This window comes from Drosophila innubila, chromosome 4, assembly GCF_004354385.1.
Source record: "Drosophila innubila isolate TH190305 chromosome 4, UK_Dinn_1.0, whole genome shotgun sequence".
Classification (NCBI taxonomy): Eukaryota; Metazoa; Arthropoda; class Insecta; order Diptera; family Drosophilidae; genus Drosophila; species Drosophila innubila.
Genome location: NC_047625.1, coordinates 784,163 through 804,396, shown reverse-complemented (window position 1 = coordinate 804,396; position 20,234 = coordinate 784,163). Strand labels below are relative to the sequence as shown.

At 40.3% G+C, this 20,234-nt stretch overlaps 3 protein-coding genes across 3 annotated transcripts; 2 read left to right on the top strand and 1 right to left on the bottom strand.

Moving 5' to 3' along the window:
• The first annotated feature begins 5 nt into the window (after positions 1 to 5).
• LOC117790088 (apolipophorins) lies at positions 6 to 12,826 on the top strand. Its single transcript, XM_034629405.1, has 8 exons — positions 6 to 117; positions 480 to 573; positions 1,335 to 1,364; positions 1,802 to 9,036; positions 9,152 to 9,372; positions 9,929 to 12,065; positions 12,196 to 12,316; positions 12,386 to 12,826. The coding sequence occupies exons 2-8, from the start codon at positions 513 to 515 to the stop codon at positions 12,706 to 12,708; spliced, it is 10,128 nt and encodes a 3,375-aa protein (XP_034485296.1). The 5' UTR covers positions 6 to 117; positions 480 to 512; the 3' UTR covers positions 12,709 to 12,826.
• A 544-nt stretch (positions 12,827 to 13,370) lies between these two features.
• LOC117790169 (lipoma-preferred partner homolog) lies at positions 13,371 to 18,784 on the bottom strand. The gene is made up of 9 exons (XM_034629529.1): positions 18,367 to 18,784; positions 16,261 to 16,756; positions 15,740 to 16,008; positions 15,623 to 15,676; positions 15,275 to 15,557; positions 14,922 to 15,212; positions 13,945 to 14,002; positions 13,760 to 13,880; positions 13,371 to 13,686 (listed from the first exon to the last, which is right to left on the bottom strand). The coding sequence occupies exons 1-9, from the start codon at positions 18,577 to 18,579 to the stop codon at positions 13,564 to 13,566; spliced, it is 1,908 nt and encodes a 635-aa protein (XP_034485420.1). The 5' UTR covers positions 18,580 to 18,784; the 3' UTR covers positions 13,371 to 13,563.
• Positions 17,121 to 17,855, top strand: LOC117790629. Its single transcript, XM_034630165.1, has 2 exons — positions 17,121 to 17,491; positions 17,648 to 17,855. The coding sequence occupies exons 1-2, from the start codon at positions 17,155 to 17,157 to the stop codon at positions 17,740 to 17,742; spliced, it is 432 nt and encodes a 143-aa protein (XP_034486056.1). The 5' UTR covers positions 17,121 to 17,154; the 3' UTR covers positions 17,743 to 17,855.
• Positions 18,785 to 20,234: the final 1,450 nt, after the last annotated feature.

Here is a 20,234-nt window from a genome sequence, read left to right as displayed (position 1 = left end):
AAATGCGGCTTAATTCGAAGTCGGTTGTCGTCGGTTCAAGATCGAGAGTCGGTGTCGTTTCTCTGTATTTGTGAATTCCCTTAAAGGAATTGCTGTGAATTAATCCGTGGTGATAAGGTATAACAAATATACTAAAATCTGAATCCTTAATATACGTGAAAGAATAAAATACTCGCACTCGTATTAATGAATATTACAATTGAATATTAGGTACTTCAGTGCACCTGTATTTTGAAAGACTGACAGAATATAATAAAATATTAAAATTAAAAGTCACCTAATAAATTCAACTGCTTAAATAGTAGTGTGTATCCATTTCGCTGTGTTTATTTATCGTCTTAATTACTTAGTAATGTTTTCAAGTAAATCTTTGATAAAGAAAATAAAAACAAATTTTTATCAGTTGTTAAATATTTATAATACATAGTATTAATCTATTGTAATAATTATTGAGTACTGCTCATTTCATTTGACTGTAGGCTAACCCAAAGGGGGCCGAAATAATCGAAAAAATGGCGAGATGGAATGGAATCCTTATCAGTGCCCTCTTACTAGTGGGTACAATCAATGCCGGTACGTAAACAAACTGCATTAATTAATTGAAACAACATATACATTTAATTCACATTTTATTGACTTGCTACTAAATAGTAAGTCCTTAAAGACTTTGATGTCTCTCTTAATCGAGATAATATACAAGTAGCTTAACTTACATATGTATTTATATACAAGCAAACATAGATACTAAAAAAGTAATATTATTAAATTGAACGCCTGTGGGCATTGTACCAGTTTATTGAATTTAATTGAGTCCCACAATGTCTTTTTGAGCTACAAATTTAGCCTAAATATATGTATATAAATATAAGTAAATGCCAGATTTGGAAATCAATGACTCTTGTCTATATTTCTTTTTAAACGTTATTTGAAATCATTTTATATATGAAATTTTCCTAAAGTTACCCATTTTTGCAATTTTATACCTTGTAAATTTAAAACAATTTTGAACTTTGATAACTTTGTTAAATCTCAACCAATTTTAAAAATTAATCTCTTTTTAAACAGTATTTATCTTCTAAATTAATGCTGCACTTAAATTTTATTTTATTAAGAGTATTAAAAATTTTCCTCAAATTACGCGTCTTCAGAATTAATTTAAAAAATGAACGGTCAATAGATACATTGATATGATTCTTTTCTTCATCCTTATTTTAGATTATTAAAGATTTTTTTTTGTTTCTGAAATTTCTATACAAGATATTTGGAATTCTTATTAGGTACCATATTTATTTTTCTTATTCGTAATTAACGTATATTATTATTTTCTATTATAGATGGTAGCTGCAAAAAAGGATGCCCCCGATGTAAGTAAAACTTTATACATATTAAAAATAATATTTTTTGTATTCCTTGCGACCATAAATATTTTAAAATATCTGGTTTTTATCCTTTTATTATGATAAGAGTTACATTGTAGTTTTTAAATCACTAAACTTTGAACTCGAATTATTTATTTGCCATCTGAATTGATACTCCACTTAACATAAGTTTATTTATGGCGCTAGGTATAATATTCAAAATTACCTACTTTTATCATAGTTGTCAAAACTCTCGATGAGTACTTTTTATTAATTATTGATTGCCGTCTTAATTTTTAATTTGCTTAGTTGGCACAATATACAATTTTTGACATAAATTGCAGCCAAAAATAATGTTTTTTTATATAAAATATTGTTTTGAAAAAAAATAGTTTTAAATAAAGTTAATGGCATATGTTTTTACTTTTTATTTTTTTAAATAGCTGACAATGGAATGTTGAAATATACCAGCGGAAACTTTTACGAGTATGGATTTGAGAGCATCTTAACGGTTGGCTTAAGCTCCGGCGTAGTGAGCGAAGCAGATGACACGAGTCTCAAGGTCAGCGGATCGGCGAAGGTCTTTGCGAGTGGAAACTGTGGCTACACGTTGCAAGTTGGCGCAGTGAAGGTCATCAACACGAAGGAGTCGGTTGAGAAGAAGCTGGTGACAAATATCCAAAAGCCGGTGCACTTTACCTGGGTCAGTGGTCAGTTGGAGCCAGAGATTTGTGTGGATGGCAGTGACTCGGAATACTCGCTGAACATTAAGCGCGCCATCATATCGCTGTTACAATCGGGATCCGGATCAGAGGGGGAGAGAGAAGTGGACGTCTTTGGACAATGTCCGACCCACGTATCGAGCTCAAAGTCCGGCAATGGCGAGACCATCACGAAAGTGCGTAATCTGAACAATTGCGCCCATCGCGAGCATGTCAACAATGGCTTGCTGTCTGGCGTTATCAATGATAAGGCCGGGGTCACCTCCACTGCGCTACTGCAATCCGATTACAGCAAGGAGTCGAGAATCGAGCGAGGTGTCGTTGAGCGTGTCCAACTCGAGGAGCTTTACAGGTTCGCTGGCAGTGCGAAGGGTAACTCAGATATTAGTGCCAAGGTCCTGACCACACTCAAGCTGAAGAATGGTGCGAGTGGAACGCCTGCAGCTGCTCCAGCCACTGGCAATCATGGAGTTAGCATCATTTTCCAAAAATCCGACACATATGCAACCAAAAATATTGCTGCTCTGAAGACGGCGCTCTCTGAATTGGTGGACTTAACCAGCGGCTATGTGAAGAAGGATACCGCCAAGAAGTTTATTGAACTGATACGACTGCTTCGCCATTCGGATATGGATACATTATTGGAATTGTCGGCTGTGCCGCATCCCAATAAGGTCCTGGCCCGCAAGGTCTATCTCGATGCCCTATTCCGGACAAATACCGCCGAATCGGCTAGAGCGATTCTAAGGCAGCTCAGTAGGTTCGAGGAGACGGAGAAACTGCTGGCCATATTATCGCTGAACATGGTCGAATCGGTGGACAGAGATACCCTCAATCAGGCAGCTTCCCAGCTGTTGCCCCAAACCCCAAAGGAGATCTATTTGGTTGTTGGCAGTCTTATCTCCAAGTACTGCGCCCGCAACGGCGCCTGTCAAGCCGATATTGAGCCCATTGCCAAGAAGTTTGTAGATAGCCTGAAGCACTGCAAGCCCAACACCAAGCAGGACGAGGATCGCATTGTCAACGTGCTGAAGGGCGTGGGAAATGCTCACTTTTTGGTCAATAACAACAACATCATTGCCGCCTTGACTGAGTGCGTCTCGCCCGGCCGTTCAAATCGCATTCGTGTGGCTGCTTTGCAGGCCTTTTCATCCTCCTCCTCCAGCTGCAATGGAGCATTGAGCGCAAAGTCCCTTGAGCTGTTGAAGGATCACAATGAAGATTCCGAGCTGCGCATCGAGGCATATTTGGCGGCCATCAATTGCCCAACTGCCGAGCTGGCTAATCAAATATCGGAGATTGTCAACTCGGAAGAGGTCTACCAAGTGGGCGGCTTTATCGAGTCCAGTTTGAAGACCATTCGCGACTCTACAGATGCGGCCCGAGACCTACAGCGTTACCATCTCAAGAATATACGTGTGACCAAGCAATTTCCTAAGGATTACAGACGCTACAGTTTCAACAGTGGCCTCTCCTACCGACTGGACGCATTGGGTCTGAGTGCTAGCACGGATTCTAAGCTCATCTATTCGCAGCACGGATTCCTACCACGATCGGCACGTCTGAATGTCTCCGCTGAGATCTTTGGCACCAATTTCAATGTATTTGAGGCGAGCGTGCGACAGGAGAATCTGGAGAATTTGCTCGAGTACTATGTGGGACCCAAGGGACTGCTCAACAAGGACTTTGATGAGATTGTCAAGCTGATTGAGGCAGGAGGTGCTGTTGGTGCTGGCGGTGCTGGCGGTGCTGCTGGTCGACATAGACGTTCCATCGCCGATGATGCGACCAAAACGGCCAAGAAGTACAAGACCTATGGCAGTAAGAGTACACAAGATCTTAACTTGGATTTGTCATTGAAACTGTTTGGATCGGAGCTAAGTTTCCTGAGTCTGGGTGATAACATACCAGGCACTTTGGATGAAATTATCAAGCATTTCTCGGACGCATTCGACAAGGTCAAAAAGGAGTTGTCGTCCTTTGAGAAGCAATTCAACTTTCATCATCTGTTCCTCGATGTGGAACTGAGCTATCCCACTGGATTGGGTGTGCCATTGGAATTTGGAGCACAAGGATTTGCCTCAAATCAAATCGATTTTGCCGTTAATGTCGATGTCAATGATATTCTCGAGCAGAATTGGCAGAGATCCAAATATCGTTTGAAATTCGTGCCCAGCATTGATGTGAATGTGAATGCGCAGCTTGGATTTAACACCCAGGTCCTGGCCACAGGACTTCGTGTCGTAAGCACCGCACATTCCGCAACTGGTAGTGATGTGACCGTTTCTCTGATCAATAATGGTGAAGGATTCAATGTTGATGTGGACATGCCACGCGAACGTCTGGAACTGGTCGATGTTCAGCTCAATGCCGAGTTTTTCGTTGCCGAGAATGACAAGCAATTGAAAGCGGTACCACTCAAGTCATCCAAGAAGCACAAATCTACAGGATCGTCGGACAAGCACGAGCTCTGTTTCAATCAACTGGAGATTGTTGGCGTCAATATTTGTTTGGAGAGCTCGACAACTCTGCAGGATATTTCAGCCGTAAATAGCCAAGGACTAGCTCATGTCGATGACTTCCATCTGTCGAAACCGTTCAAAATCGCCGTCTACACGACCGTCGAGCGTAAATTCAACTTTAAGGGCACCCATTCGAAACTACCCTCGGGTAGTCAGCAGTGGAAACTCGAGTACAGCACGCCCGGGTCGAAGGTCTCCCATGATACGAGTGTTGCCGTTGAACTGGGCACTAATCCAAAGACCTACGGACGTCTCTCCCTTGATAACCCGCAATATCATCTAGCTATCGAGGCCGGCATATCCAATGACAGTCACGAGCTCGTCGTCTACGGCCAGCTGGAGCAGGATAAGGATGTGAAGAGGAGCAAAATTGGGTTTGCTAAGAATGGCAACGAGTACAAGCCGCTGATTGAGATCCACGATAAGAACGGCGTCACAAACAACATCAATGGCTATCGGGCTGATGGCAAAATTGTGGTACAGAAATCGAGCGAAAAGCAGGCACGATACAATTTCCAAAACTTCCAAATCTTGTCACCCAGCAATGGACGTGTTGTGCTCAATGGTTGGGCAGATGTTGGACCCGCTTCTCTGAATACTGAACTCCATATTGCACCTGGACAGCAATCGTTTTTGGTTAAGGGTCACTTCAAAGTGGACAATGGTCAATATGCAGCCGGTCTGTTTGTCAATGATGAACATGCCGCTGAGAATGTCTACGGCACTTCAGCTCAATTGACGGTCGGCAAAAATCTGTATGCTCTTGAGTGGACTGGCAAGGCGATGACATATTCGGCAAAGAGTGTGACGAACTTTGAGTTTGTCAAGGGCGACAAGTCGAATAGCCTGACATCGTCCAAGTTCTCACATGAATTGAGTGTCGACAATAAGAACAAGAATGTTGCCACTCTGAAGCTCAAGTCCAACGTTGATGTCAACAAGTTCCAGTTCGATTTGGAGGCTGTTCGTGATCAAAATACGGCATCAGTCAATATTAAATATCAATCGAATCAGCGATCAGTGCGTGACTATGAATTGGAGGCCAAAGCGAAGCTGAATAAACACTCGATCGATATCAATTCCAAGTGCGATGCCAGTGGCAATCATTTGCAGGTGGAGCACAGTCTGAGCGCATCCTGCGGCACGGTTCTAACGGCCAAGGGTAGTCTGGGACAGCGCTATACGGCCCAGGATGTTTTCATCGATCTGCAGGGAAGTGCCCAGTTCTTTGGCAAGGATAAGCCCATGCAATGGATCCTTAAAGTCATTGGTACACCAGAGAAGACCACCGGTGACTTCCGTGTCAATCAAAACAATGCGGAACTCGTCAAATTGACAACGGAATCACAGCATCCATTGGATAAGATCTCAGCGGCAAAGGTAAATCTGGTACTTAAGAATCAACTGAATGCCAAGGGTGAATTCAAGGTGGCCAAAAACGGGAAGGGGGAAATCACCGCCACCATTGAGACACTGAAAACGGATCCCAAGCATAAGATCGAACTCGATACCAAATTCCACGTGCTGGCTCCCAAATACGATGTGGACGTAAGTGTAACCATTGATGGCGATAAGAAGTTGCATCTGAAAACGGAAAACGTAGCCGAAAAAATGAAATTCACGACCAAGAATGTCCTCGATGCCGATGGCAAAAAGATTTCGTTTGAAGCGAATGGAGCATTAAAGGGAGATTGGCGCATCAATGGCGATATTCAGGGAGGATTCACATTTACCGCACCCGATGGACACATCTTCGATGGTAGCATCAATCGACATGTCACCACAAATGCCAAGACACACATCACTCAAGGTACCGCCGATCTGCAGCTCAATCAACAACAGCCCGGAAATGGCAAGAAGCGTTCCGTTGTCCTTAAAGGAAAACTGGACAAGATGAATTCGAATACCAAGGAATTATCGGTCAACAGTCAACTGGTGGTCACTGCTTACGGTGGTGAAAAGGCCGAGGTCAGTTATCATGTCAAGAATCTGCCAAAGGGTGCAAACAAAGCCCTCGATCTAGGTCTAACCGTACAGGGTAACTTCCCAAATCAATTGCCCGTGGAGCTGTCCGTTATGCTTGATGAATACAGTGCACAACATGCGATCGGACGCATCTCTAGCAAGTTTGGTGAACGCCTCTCGGCGAACCTCAACGGCAATTATCATGTGGGAGAGGCTAATAAGCCATGTACCTATGAAGTACAGGCTAATCTGCAATTACCCGAGACCAAATTCAAAACCTGGGAGCTAAGCAGTCATGGTAAAGTATTGAAACCCGTCGAGGGAGCTGCAAATGGACCCCACAATCTGGAATTCCAGCTAAATTCAAAGACCGGCGATGGACAATACACCAAGATTAACACCGTCTGGAAGGGCACCCCCCAACAAGGTACCTACACCTTTGATCTCCAGAATAATAATCTGGCAAGCGCCGTGAAATTCGATGGCAGCTACCAGAACGATCACCAGGATGCACTCTCCACTGCGGAAGGAGTGGCAAGTGGCAAATGGAAATACGGATTTAATGGACAATATGGAGAGAAGTACGTCAAAACCAATGGTGATGTCAGTTTGGTTGACAGTGCGGCAGCATTACACTTTAAACTCGATACCAGCTTCGAGTCGGTGAAGAATCTCGAGATTCAGCTGCGCGCTCAAAAGGCAGCCGAGGACAGCTATGCTCTCAGCGCGGAGCTAAAGAATGCCGGCAAGTCGTATAGTTTGGAGAGCAAACTGTTTGCCTCCGCACACAAGAAGGGATTGGATGTGCGTGCCAGTCCTGCAACCGGAGAACCCATTGTAATTGTGGGCATCGTTGAGATTCTAGGCGAGCGTAAGGCAAAACTCACTGTGGACATCCAGCAAATGGTCGAGTTCGACTTGAAACTGAATGCGGAAGCATCGTATACGAGCATTGATGACTTTTACATCCTTGGCAACTGGAACTCGAAGAAGTTGCAGTGGGATAGCTATGTCCTGGATGTGAAAGCTCAGACCAAGAGCATCAAGGTGAATGTGAAGAATGCAAAGGGTGCTATCCTGTCGGGTACTGCCTCCTATAGCCTGAAGAGGGATCAAAACAAGTCCATCATTGATGGACAAGGTCAGGTGCAGTACAATGGTAAACCCGTCTCGGGCCGCTTTACACTAACCCGTCAACACTTTGCCCTGAGCACCGATCAAGAAGTTGGCTTCTCCTATACCTTAAATGGTAACGTTGGACCCAAGAACGGTGTGACCACCCTGAAGGTGACCAACAAGGAGTTCAACCTGAAGCAATCTCTCTGCGAGGAGAAGAAACAGTGTATGAACATTCAGCTGCAGTCGACGGTTACTCTCGATGAGAAGCACTTGGATCATTCCGAGCACGCAGTTCTTGTTCTCGTCGATGTCCGCGAAGTCGGTTATCCCTACGAGCTCGAGCTTAAGTCAAAGAGCGTTCGTCAGGGCTTCAAATTCGAATATAATCTAGATGGACACATCTCTGGTAATAATCTCAAATATCTGGTCAATGCAAATGTTCTGCCCACGGGATCAACCGTCAAATTGACGCTACCAAAGCGACAGATTTTGTTCGAGACCGTTCAAAAGTTGCCCTTAGGTGGCAAGATCTTTGGTCACTATGAACAATCGGCGGCATTCTATATCGATAAACTGCAGCGACCCAATGATGTGGCCAGAGTATCGGCTGTTCTCGATATATCCGGTGTGGAGCAGGTCGCCTTCAATTCCAAGGGTCAACTCAAGGTTGAGCACCCGACAATGAGAGCATTGACTGTTTCCGGCACCGTCGATGCCAATCGGGACAAACAGATTGTGAATAGCGAATTCATCTTTGACATATTCAGAACGCCAGATCAGAAAGTGATCGTCTCGAGTCAGCTACGTAATACACATCCATCCAAGGGCTTCAATAGCTTTAACATCACATCCAACGAGAAGATTTATTCATCCGGTCTACAATTCGAGTACGTGTTCAACACTCACACGGCTCTCAACACGGATTCGAAGGAGTTCAGTGCTGGCACCGAATTCCAGATCAGTAGCCTGGACCTCAACGCTGGTGCCCTGATCTTTGGCAACAAGGATCGCGTCGAGTTATCCGTGAATGGCCTCAACGAGCAGATCCTCCATGTGACAGCTGATTTCGATACACAGAAGCGTTCAGCGAAAATCAATTCGAAATTCCAAGTCTTTGGCCAAAAGCCTGTCGAAGTACACACCGAACTGCAGCCAAACTTGGCCAAGTTCTCATTAAGTCGACAGAATCTAGTTAATGCCAATGCCGAATTCAAATTGGGCAAAGAATTTAAATTCGATGTCTCTGGCAATGGCGGCAAATCTCTATCCAATGGACGTGTTGCTCTCGATGCAGCCAATTTCCTTCAAACCACCTATAAAATCAACGACGATGAGGTCAAAGCATTCCAGGTAAACACATTTTTTAACTTTTAGTTGATTTATTCAGTTACTTTTTTAGAAACATGTAAAATTTCTTTGAAATTCAGTTGAAAGATTCTATTTACCTGTTTCGAAATTCTTATAGAATACCTTTGAAGCAGAAGTGAAGAAGGAAACCGATGCTATTACTGAGAAGTTGAAGAAACGTTTTGAAAAGGTTCGTGACGATTTTGATGAGAAGCTCAAGTTAGTTAAGAAGAGCGCTCCAGACTTTGAAAAATTAAAGAACGGCTACGAAAATCAATTGAAATCGATTGTTAAGGAGCTTGAAAGCGATCCCTCACTGGCAAAACTTTTTGATAACATGTAAGTAATAGTGATGTAAACTCAAACTTTAGATCGAGTCACCTATATATTGAAACAGAAAATCGCCAAAAATAAGCATCGAGTTGACGTCATATCTGAAAATAGTAGATCGAGTTGCAAATATCGCGTTTTTTCAAAAAACTTTTTTTTTAATTTGAAAACGTAATTGTTATCACATAATACACTCGTACTTTTTTTTAGAAATCTTATTTTTCTTGCATTGCTTGCATGCCTAATTCAAACTTGGACAATTTTGTAGTTTATTTATTACGGACGCTCTTAAAAACTTAAAGGACTTAGCTTAATTCTGCAATTTAAGTACGATAAACAAGCCCCAGGGAGTTGTCGATTCTTAATGGAAATCGATATAGTCAACTCGATGGATCGTCAAAATAATCATCGAGTTGAAGTACTCGATAATCGCGTCTACGAAAATCGATATATTTTTACATCACTAAAACCGAATATAAAAATTAGAGCTTTGGGTATCTATTCAAAAAGGTTAAGTTGATGCATCTGTTTTTCTTTTTTATTATTTCATTTGTTTCAAATACAGCCGTGATCTCGTTGAAAAGATCAATAAATTTGTCGATGATGTCACAAAGACACTGTCGGAGAATTACGAGAAATTGCACAAGGCATTCGAGGAGGTCTTTGAGAAGTTGCAAGAATTGTGGAAGAACTCCATATTGAAGGCATGGGAACAATTGGTTGTCTCAATGACCCAAGTAATTGGACAACTTCGTGTGGAAATTGTGAATGCGTATCAAAGGGCATTCAAGGATATGATCGAATGGCTAGAGAAGTACGGGCCAGCATTGAAGAACTATGGAAAGGCAATAAATGAGACGCTCAAACCGGTGCATGAAGCCGTTCAGGAGTTGATTAAGTCAATCGTCAATCTCAGCGAAGATGCAATTAATGAGATTAAGGAATATATAGCAAAATTGCCGACATTTGAAGCTGTACGTGATGAATTCACGGCGAAGATTAAGCAATGGAAATTGGTTGAACAGACCTTGGAGTTGTTGAACAATATCTTCAACCAATTGCACATTCTGCCACAGACAACGGAAACTAGTGAATTCCTGCAGAAGCTGCATGAATATCTCGATGCCAAGTTGAAGCAAACGCAGGTGAATGACGAGAAATGGCTGGAGGATCTGTCCAAGCTGTTGATCAAATCGCTGCGTTCCATTTGGTCAGCTATTGAGGGCAATACGGGAGCGTTGACCGGATCTCCGGCTACAGATCTTGAGAGCTGGACATCCTATCTGCCCAACTATTTCGATCAGCTGGCCCAGATACCGACCGTATTCTCGTTCCGTTCGAGTGTGATCAACTTCATATTGAACGAGAACTGGGAGAGCCTATTGGTGACCAAACAAGACCTGTACTCCTCCTGGCTGTACTCTGTGCTCTTCCAGAAGTTCGAGCTGCACGGCCAGCTGGTGAACGGCCAGCATGTGTTCAGCTTCGATGGACGGACCTTTGCCTATCCCGGCAACTGCAAGTACATCCTCGCCCAGGATAGCGTCGATAACAACTTTACGATCTTTGGCCAGATCACCGACGGCAAATTGAAATCCATCACATTGGTCGACAGGGACGGTAACTTTATGGAGGTTAGCGATACCACCGCCCTCAAGGTAAACAACAAACCCGTCGAGTATCCGCAACACTTGCCCGGACTTCATGCCTGGCGTGAATTCCACACCGTATCCCTGCACTCCGTGTACGGCGTGACAGTTGTCTGTACGACGGACTTGAAGGTGTGCCAGGTGATGGTCAACGGCTTTTACACGAGCAAGACTCGCGGTCTGCTTGGCAACGGTAACGCCGAGCCCTATGATGACTACCTCCAGATCGACGGAACCCTCGCCAAGGACTCGGCTGCCCTGGGCAATGACTACGGCGTTGGCAAGTGCAATCCGGTGGCTTTTAATAAGGCCCAGTTGGAAAGCCAGAATCGCAATGATATATGCAGTGAGATCTTTGGCGTTGAATCCTCATTGGTGCTGAATTACTTGGCATTGGACTCCCGGCCGTACCGCAAGGCGTGCGACATTGCCGTACAGGATGCGGCTGAGAAGGATAAGGAATCCGTTGCCTGCACATTCGCCCTGGCCTATGGAACGGCTCTGAAGCACCAGAACAAGATGGTATTACTGCCGCAACGTTGTCTCAAATGTGCCGGACCCGTGGGTCAACGTGAGCTATACGAAGAGTTTACCGTGAAAACGCCAACGAACAAGGCGGATGTTGTGTTTGTCGTGGATGTGAATGTTACACCCAAGGTGCTGTCCAATCTTGTGGCACCGGCCATAACCGAGATTCGGGATGCATTGAAGAGCCGTGGATTTAGCGATGTTCAAGTCGGTGTCATTGCCTTCGATGAAACGAAACGTTATCCGGCTCTCCTCACCAGCGACAATGGCAAGATCAACTTCAAGGGAAATGTGGCAAATGTTCAACTGAACGGACCCAAAACCTTCTGTGACAATTGTGTCGAGCAAATCATCACCGAACAGCGAGTTCTCGACATTTACAAAACTCTCGAGCGATTCATTAAGACCATTGTGCCTCAGTCCGATGAGAACGCCTTCCAACTGGCCCTCGATTATCCATTCCGTGCCGGTGCAGCCAAGACCATTATTGGCGTTCGAAGTGACTCTCTCGACTACAGCAATTGGGTAAGTCTGCATACTATATATTTCAAAATCAAATTCAATTAAAAACCAATTGAATTATTTTTCAATTCTTATAATTAAAAATATAATTGTATAATTGAGTAATTTCTAATATTTCATTATTCTGTCGCAGTTGAAACTCGTCCGTGCTCATATCACAGGATCAGTGACCCGGTTCGATGGTGCGCTCCTCCATTTAATAGCACCTATTAAGGGACTTGCTTTAGAGGGTGTATCAGCTGAGAAACTAGTTGGTAAGTATCCAAATAAATATGCATAGATTCGCATTACACATTATTATTAAAACAAAATGTATTCTGCAGGATTTAATGCACGTTTAGTTGCGACTTTGGATGGCAAGGATAACAAGAAGCGACCCAAATTGCAGTTTGAAAATGATATGGGCATTGATTTTGTACTCAATAATGGAGGTTGGGCATTCGCCACACAAAACTTTGACAAGTTAAAGGCCGCTGATCAGAAGAAGGTACTTAACCAGGTCACATCCTCCATTGCCGACACACTCTTTAAGACCGAAACCGTCAGTGATTGTCGCTGTATGCCCGTTTCTGGATTATTTGGTCAACACAAGTGCGCCATCAAGTCGTCCAGCTTTGTGCCAAATAAGAAAACCAAGGCCGCGTAAAACCCATCGATTTCTATATTCGATGAAATGAATAATGGCATTATATTTTAACTGCATTTTTTATCTAAGAAAACTTTAATTCTCAGCTAAATTATTAAAACAGCTTACGAATGAAACAAACTTTAAACAAATCGCCGTTTTATTATTCTTTTCGGTTTTCTAAACATTTTTTTTTAATCCGTCCTTCATTTTTCCATTATTAAAATTGCGTTGGACATGGATATATAATGGTCAGCCTGTTTTTAAACTAGTTTTAACAGACATTATTAAAGTTAATTTTCTAAAAGACAATAAATATAATTGCATTCATAAAAGTTTATTTTTTTACCTTATTATTGCTAAAAATGCAAACAAATTTAATTTCTGATCAGAAATAAATTACGTATCGTGAAATTTGTTGTTAAAAAATAAGCAATAGCTCGAATAACCTTTGAAGCTTATCGAGCTCATGTCCCCCTATACAAAAATTAATCAAATTTTCAATAAACGATTCTGTAACTCCTTAAATGTCAACTGACAGCTCTGCTCTGCTGAGTACAAATAAGAATGTCCTTTCGAAATTCAAAGTAACAACAAAATAATGTATAGGGTTTCGTTCAATAAAAATAAATACCGAATGAATAAATTACAAATAGACACATACATAATAATGTAATCAAAAGTTTAAGTATATGATTTAACGGCCGTGCGTTAATATGATTTAATTTATGAATGGATATTTACGGACTACCTATTTAACTATATGAGTTGAGTAACACATTTGACTGGAATGCATATGATATATTAAAGTGAAAATAATAGTTATGAGAATTTTAGTTAATTTAATCAATAAGAAGCTGTTCTATCTCCAGAGTCTTAGGTCATGCGATTTGTCAAAACTTGTACACGGCGAGCATTGCAGCTTTTACACAAAACATGATCATCTAGAGGATAGCATCCTCGTCCATCAGCTTCCGAGGATAATAAGAGGCCACAGTCCTGATGGGAAAAATAGAAATACATTTATTCGCATCACAATTTTAAATAGTGGCTTAATAAAATGATTATTAACCTCGCATTTATAGCATTCCAAGTGAAAGCTTCGATCTAGGGCGACTACGCGCACAGTTTCCTCTTGACCAGGTTCCGGCAAAATCGGCTCCTTACATACACAGCATCGGGGTGCAAATTTTCTATATTTAAATAAATTTGTTTAATTGCGTATGCTTAAAAATTAAAAAATTAAAATTAACGTACTTGTGAAAATCAGCAATACAGTAATTTTGATTAGTGGCATCAACTGTAAATGGAATTGCTGCAAATAAAAATCAAATTAATCTTAAGATAAATTGTATTATTTTTCATTGTTTTCATGGTCTGATTGGAATCACTTAACTTATAATTTTTAAATACTATACTTTAAATGTTAAATTATTTTTTAAATTTTATATTGATTTAAAAATATCTCTTCAAAAAAATTAAATGTAGCATTAATTAAGAAGTCAAACAATTTTTAAAAAGACATTACTAGTTTAAATTGTTTGAAACTTGACAAAGTTATTGACAAAAAATATTGAAAAAATTAATAATTTAAGGATAATTTTAAATAACCCAAAATTAAGTGCAGTATTAATTAAGAAGTCAAATATTGTTTAAAAAGATACTACTTTTTAAAATTGGTTGAGATTTGACAAATTTATGAGAGTTGAAAGTTGTCTAAAAATTTACAAAAGAAAATATTGAAAAAATGGGTAATTTAAGAAAATTTTAAATAACCCAAAATTAAAAATAAATTAAGTGCAGCATTAATTTAGAAGTCAAATATTGCTTCAAAAGATATTTCTTATTAAAATTGGTTGAGATTTGACAAAGTTATGAGAGTTCAAAGTTTTCCAAAAATGTACAAGGGAAAATATTGAAAAAATCGGTAATTTTAGGAATAAATTAAGAAAATGGGTATTTCTACGAAAATTAAAATTGGTTGACATTTGACAAAGTTATGAGAGTTGTCCAAAAATTAACAAGGGAATAAATTATGAGAGTAGGTAGTTCTAGGAATAAATTAGGAACATGGGTAGTTCTAGGAAAATTGTAAATAACCCATAAAATTTAATCTAAATTTTAATACTTAAATATTTTACTTCAAATGTTAAACTTTAATTGTATATTTATTCAAAATTGTATTATCTAAATTGTGTTTATTGTTGATATTGATTGATGCGATTGTGACTTACCATCTAAACTATTTCCACACACAACACACGTAAAACATTGTGGATGATACGGTTTGCCCGTCGCCCTCAGAATCCGCTCCAGAATTGGCTTGAGGCAAACGGAACACTTCTCCAAGGTCTGTAGGTAATCATATTCACAAAAGGGATTACCCTCCAGTGCATAAAATGGTTTTCCCTGCAGATTTATTTGGCATTCGGTGCAAGTAAAACACGAAATGTGATAAATTTGATCCATTGCCGTACAACCGCTGTTCTCGCCTAAAACGCGTTCGCCGCATTTATAACAACGTCCTAAGAAAACAAAATATATTGATAAATACTTTGTATTTTCAATCTAACTTTAAAATACATACCATAGCTCTCAACTTCATTCGTTGAATCAATTGGTGTTAAGTGATAATTGCTTTGACTGTCGTCAATTGTATCTGTATCCCTTTTCGAATAATTTGGATCAATACTTTCGTCAGTAGCGATTCCTCCACTGCAGTACATTGATGTATTTTCAGTATTTGTGGAATTGATCGGTATATTGCTTTGATTGATATTCGCATACATATTATAATTAGTTCGTAATGTGTTATCGTTAGGCGGACGGGGATTAATGGGCTCATATATCGAATCATACGTTGAAGAGGTCTAAAAAAAAAAAGCAATTAAACCAGATATAATTAATAAAATCAAAGCACAATCATTTTTTATACCTGAGATAGTCCACCATAGCCATAATAGTCCGCGCAGGATTTGCCTTGATAGTACTGAAATATATATAAATAAATAATGTTCAGTGAGTCAGTCAGGACAAAGAGTTTTATACATACCTTGGGAGTTGTGTTCTGCACATAATGGTTGGCATAATTTCCGTGTGAAACTACGGGCATGGGCAATTGCCCATGAATTACATTATTTTCCTGTGGATTTACTACGGCCTTGTTGAAGATATCACTTGCTCGCCGAAGCTCGCTATAAGAAGAGCTCACCGGACTTGGTGGTGGCGGTAGTTCATCATCAAAGTCCTTTTTTATGAAGGAGCTTGTACAAATTGAAAGTTGCCCAGGCAACGGCTCCATGCTTGAAATTGGCTTTAAATCTGTAACAAAGTTGTTAAAAATGTCAGATAACTTTGAAAATTTGTAAATCGACCTAAATCAACTAAATATAAGTTCAGTATCAATTAAAACGGCAAACAATGATTAAAAAGACATCAAAATCAGTTCTGGTTTGATAACTCTTAAAGAATTGGTACATCTTACGCTCTTTTAAAGTTACTATAAATGAATGATATTTTAAAAAATAATAATTTCAATTAAAAATAGGTTGAAGTATTATTTTAGAGACTTACTTTTTTGTGTAACGGTTTGTTGTATATTTGAATATAGTATACTAGCATTATTTTCGGAGCGTGTAGATAAATGCATATATTCAGGCTTTGTATTATCTGGACATGTTCTCAGATTGCTGTAAGCTGAAGCATTTTGGCTGCTTGTTAAATTACGTGCACTGAGAGATGTTGAGGATAGTTTTGGAATGCTTGGGACCGTTGAATGTTGTTCAGTTGCATGACCCTTTAACCCCAAAAGACCTCTCTTTTCCATCTGCAGTTTATGATATGCCAATGCTTCCAATTGCTGTTCCAATACAGCCGGATTATCCAAGGTCGCTGATTTCTCAGCACTTTGAGTTGCGTAAGTTGGCTGCTTACGAAAAAGCATCGATCCTGATCCGGGTCTGAATTCGCTTACAGTTTTCGTATCTTTAATGGCTCCCAATTCTAAACTATGCAGAGGTTGCGAATATAATGGCTCTCGAGTATCTGTAACCAGTTTGCTGAGTGGCACCTGAAAAAACCAACAAAAATATTATTCAATTATTTGTAATTCTGATATAAAGGGTTGTCAAAAAAGTCTTGCGGTATTTTTATTGAATTTTCAATTGTTCATAAAATTGGTTATAATAATGCGATTTAAGTCAAATATGCGCCGTTTTGTTCGATGACGAGTTCCCCCCTCTTATAGAAGCTCGCTTTCTTGTTGTTAAAAAACTCGGAGAGCCAATTTTCACAGGACTCTCTTGTGGCCAACTTCCGACTACCAAGCTCGTTCGCCATGGACAGAAATAGGTGGTAATCACTTGGTGCGAGATCCGGACTATACGAGGGATGCAAAAGAACCTCCCATCCGAGCTCCCGGAGCTTCTGGCGCGTCACCAAAGATGTGTGTGGCCTGGCGTTGTCCTGATGGAAGACAATTCGGCCTCTGTTGATCAAAGATGGCCTCTTCTGCATGAGTGCTGCATTCAAGCGGTCCAGTTGTTGGCAGTACAGGTCCGAATTGAGCGTTTGGCCATAGGGGAGCAGCTCATAGTGAATGATTCCCTGCCAATCCCACGAAACACACAGAAGAACCTTCCTTGCCGTCAAACCAAGCTTGGCCACCGTCTGGGCAGCTTCACCGCTTTTCGTCCACGACCGTTTGCGCTTAACGTTGTCGTAAGTGACCCACTTTTCATCGCCAGTCACCATCCGCTTCAAAAACGGGTCGATTTTGTTGCGATTCAGAAGCGATTCGCATGCATCCATACGGGCAAAAATGTTTTTTTGCGTCAAGTCGTGTGGCACCCATACATCGAGCTTCTTTTTGAATCCAAGCTTCTTCAAATGGTTTATAACGGTTTGATGACTCATGCCCAGCTCTTGGCCGATGCTACGGCTGCTACTATGCCGGTCTCTTTCGATCAATTCAGCGATTTTATCGCAATTTTCGACGACAGGCTTCCGGACCGTGGCGCATCTTCGATCACCTCTGCACTAGAACGAAAACGTTGAAACCATCGTTGTGCGGTGGAAATGGAAACTGTATCGGGTCCATAAGCTGCACAAATTTTATTGGCAGCATGAGATGCATTTTTGCCTTTATCGTAGTAGTACTGTAAAATATGCCGTATTTTCTCTTTATTTTGCTCCATGTTTGCGACGCTATAACTCACGAACGACTAAAAACAAACAACAATAAATCAAACACGCGTTAGCGCGTGTAAAATAGCTTTCCAAAAAGCTCTAGCGTGAACCGATGCGACGAATACAACTAGAACTACGCGCTTGCAAAGACAAGCTTGCGGAAATACCGCAAGACTTTTTTGACAACCTTATATAATATAATATATATTAAAATATTTAATATTTTGAAACATGGTTAATTGAAATACACATTAGTGAGCTTTTGCAATTACATATTTCAAATATATAAATAATATTAATTTTATTATGTTTAATTATACCATGCACTTGGTTTTTATCAGTGTACCTGAAGCATTTCTATTGATTTTCGAAAAGATTTTGGTAGATAATTATTTAATTTGCATACACTTTTAATAACTTTTGCAATTATTGAAAATAAATTCATTAAATAATATTTAATTATACCATGTACTTTGATTTTTTTTAGTGTACCTGAGGCATTTCCATTGATTTTCGAAAAGGTTTTGGGGGAATTGTCGGTGCCACTTTGGACTTGCCATGAACATTGCACTGTTCAGCGGACACTTTCTGCTGCAAGTTCTCCACCAGAGCTGCTACCTTTCCGGTTCTCACATATCCTTCGTCATCCTTCGTCCTGCTGTTCAATATTGTTAGCTGCCTTAATTGCTCCTCCAAGGAATCCATTGTGCACAAGCCTCGCCCAATCGATCGATTCTTTACTAAAAACGGCAAGTCAATTGCGTGAATAAAGTCGATATATCTTTAGCTTGCTTGCATCAATTGGGAATATGTAAAGACATGATATTCTTCAAAAGTTTGAAAATTTTAATAAAAGTTAATGGAATTTGTTTGTTTGACTGTCTAGTTAATAACAATGTTGCCACCTTCCCCAGAATCAAAAATTCCCGATCTGGCAGACCTTATTATTTTATGTAAAATATTGGACATTTTTGTCTTTTTGCAGCCCTGTAGCAGCATTCAGCTGTTCGGGTCATCGAATTTTCGTACTTTTAATTTGTCAGCCCTTCGTTTTGTTTCGAACTGATTTTTCTCCTTGGGTCGCGCCGGTTGGCTCATCGGTTCTCAGGGTAGAGTCCCATCCCTGGCCCGCAGTCCGAACAATCGATTACACCATCGATACACAAAACATCTGCTAACATACTGCACTTTACAACACTACGACAAAAGACAACATAAATCAACAACAGACGACAACAAAACCTGCAATCAACAACTAAACGGCAAGCAAACAAACAAATATTCACAAAATCTAACACTGATCCACCTCTCGTCCAAACAGGATCCCGGTTCCGGACCCAGACGTACCCGCCCTGCCTGAGATGACCACCTCAACGTCATCTCCCTCATGTTGGCCACCGAATGGACCCACTTCATCCTGTGTTGGCCATCGTGTTTTCCCTCTCCCCTATATCGATAATTAAACGAACATCTTCATCATCAGGTAAGTATTATATTATCCCGTCATATGATTCTTCTCCATAATTAACATAGTATCTTAACTTCTATTTACAGGTATATGTGTATCAAACAATCATACAATTCGACAACAATGCAACAAGGAAGACCCAAACAAAACAGGCTAGGAACACATCGATGTTGCAAACGCAACAAACTTGCCATAGGTAAGCTGGCAAGACAACGATGCGGAGACGCCGCGGGAATTGTATGTATATATATATATATATTTGTATTCATGCTGGTGAGTTGGGATTGTGATTAGTGTGTGATTATCTGTAAATGTAAATATGTATCGCTTAATGACTACCTTGCCTACCTAAAGAGCTCTCTGGATAGGTGAAGGGGCGATATATGTTTATGGGCATGTATATGTACATATATGTATATATCTGTAGTATTTTGTTGTTTTGTGTTGTGTCGCGTTTTTACTTTGAACTGATTTTATTAACCTTTTCTATCTCATTTTATACTTTATCTTTAGTTTTAATTTTACTTTACTTTTACTTGAATGGATTATATTTTTAATTTTACTTTATTTTAATTTTAAATAAGTTTTAATTTATAATTTTGTTCTACTTTTTTGTTATGTACGACATTCCATTTATATTTCCAATAAATATTAATGATTATTTAAGACAGCGGCGTCGAGCTTATTTTGGGCGGTACAAAGGGAAACAAGCGAACGTTTTTTGCAGCTCTGCAACTTAGAACTTTGGCCATACTCGTGGCTGGCAATTGGTTCTGACTCACTCGTACGATGTGACATCGGGCTGCGATCCCATAGGACGACATACGCATATATATCCGAGCCATTTCAGCTAAAATAGAAAATAGAAATTAATGAAAGTTGCAGCAAAATG

Bases quoted from the DNA above. Each gene is read 5' to 3' on its own strand.
- LOC117790088 (XM_034629405.1), top strand. From the start codon at position 513: ATGGCGAGATGGAATGGAATCCTTATCAGTGCCCTCTTACTAGTGGGT. The intron at 9,373-9,928 runs GTAAGTAATAGT...TTTCAAATACAG, and splicing joins GCAAAACTTTTTGATAACAT to CCGTGATCTCGTTGAAAAGA. The intron at 12,317-12,385 runs GTAAGTATCCAA...TGTATTCTGCAG, and splicing joins ATCAGCTGAGAAACTAGTTG to GATTTAATGCACGTTTAGTT.
- LOC117790169 (XM_034629529.1), bottom strand. From the start codon at position 18,579: ATGGATTCCTTGGAGGAGCAATTAAGGCAGCTAACAATATTGAACAGC. The intron at 16,757-18,366 runs GTACACTAAAAA...TGGTTTTTTCAG, and splicing joins AATCAATGGAAATGCCTCAG to GTGCCACTCAGCAAACTGGT. The intron at 15,677-15,739 runs GTATGTATAAAA...TATATATTTCAG, and splicing joins TGCAGAACACAACTCCCAAG to TACTATCAAGGCAAATCCTG.
- LOC117790629 (XM_034630165.1), top strand. From the start codon at position 17,155: ATGGAAGACAATTCGGCCTCTGTTGATCAAAGATGGCCTCTTCTGCAT. The intron at 17,492-17,647 runs TCCATACGGGCA...TGCCGGTCTCTT, and splicing joins TCAGAAGCGATTCGCATGCA to TCGATCAATTCAGCGATTTT.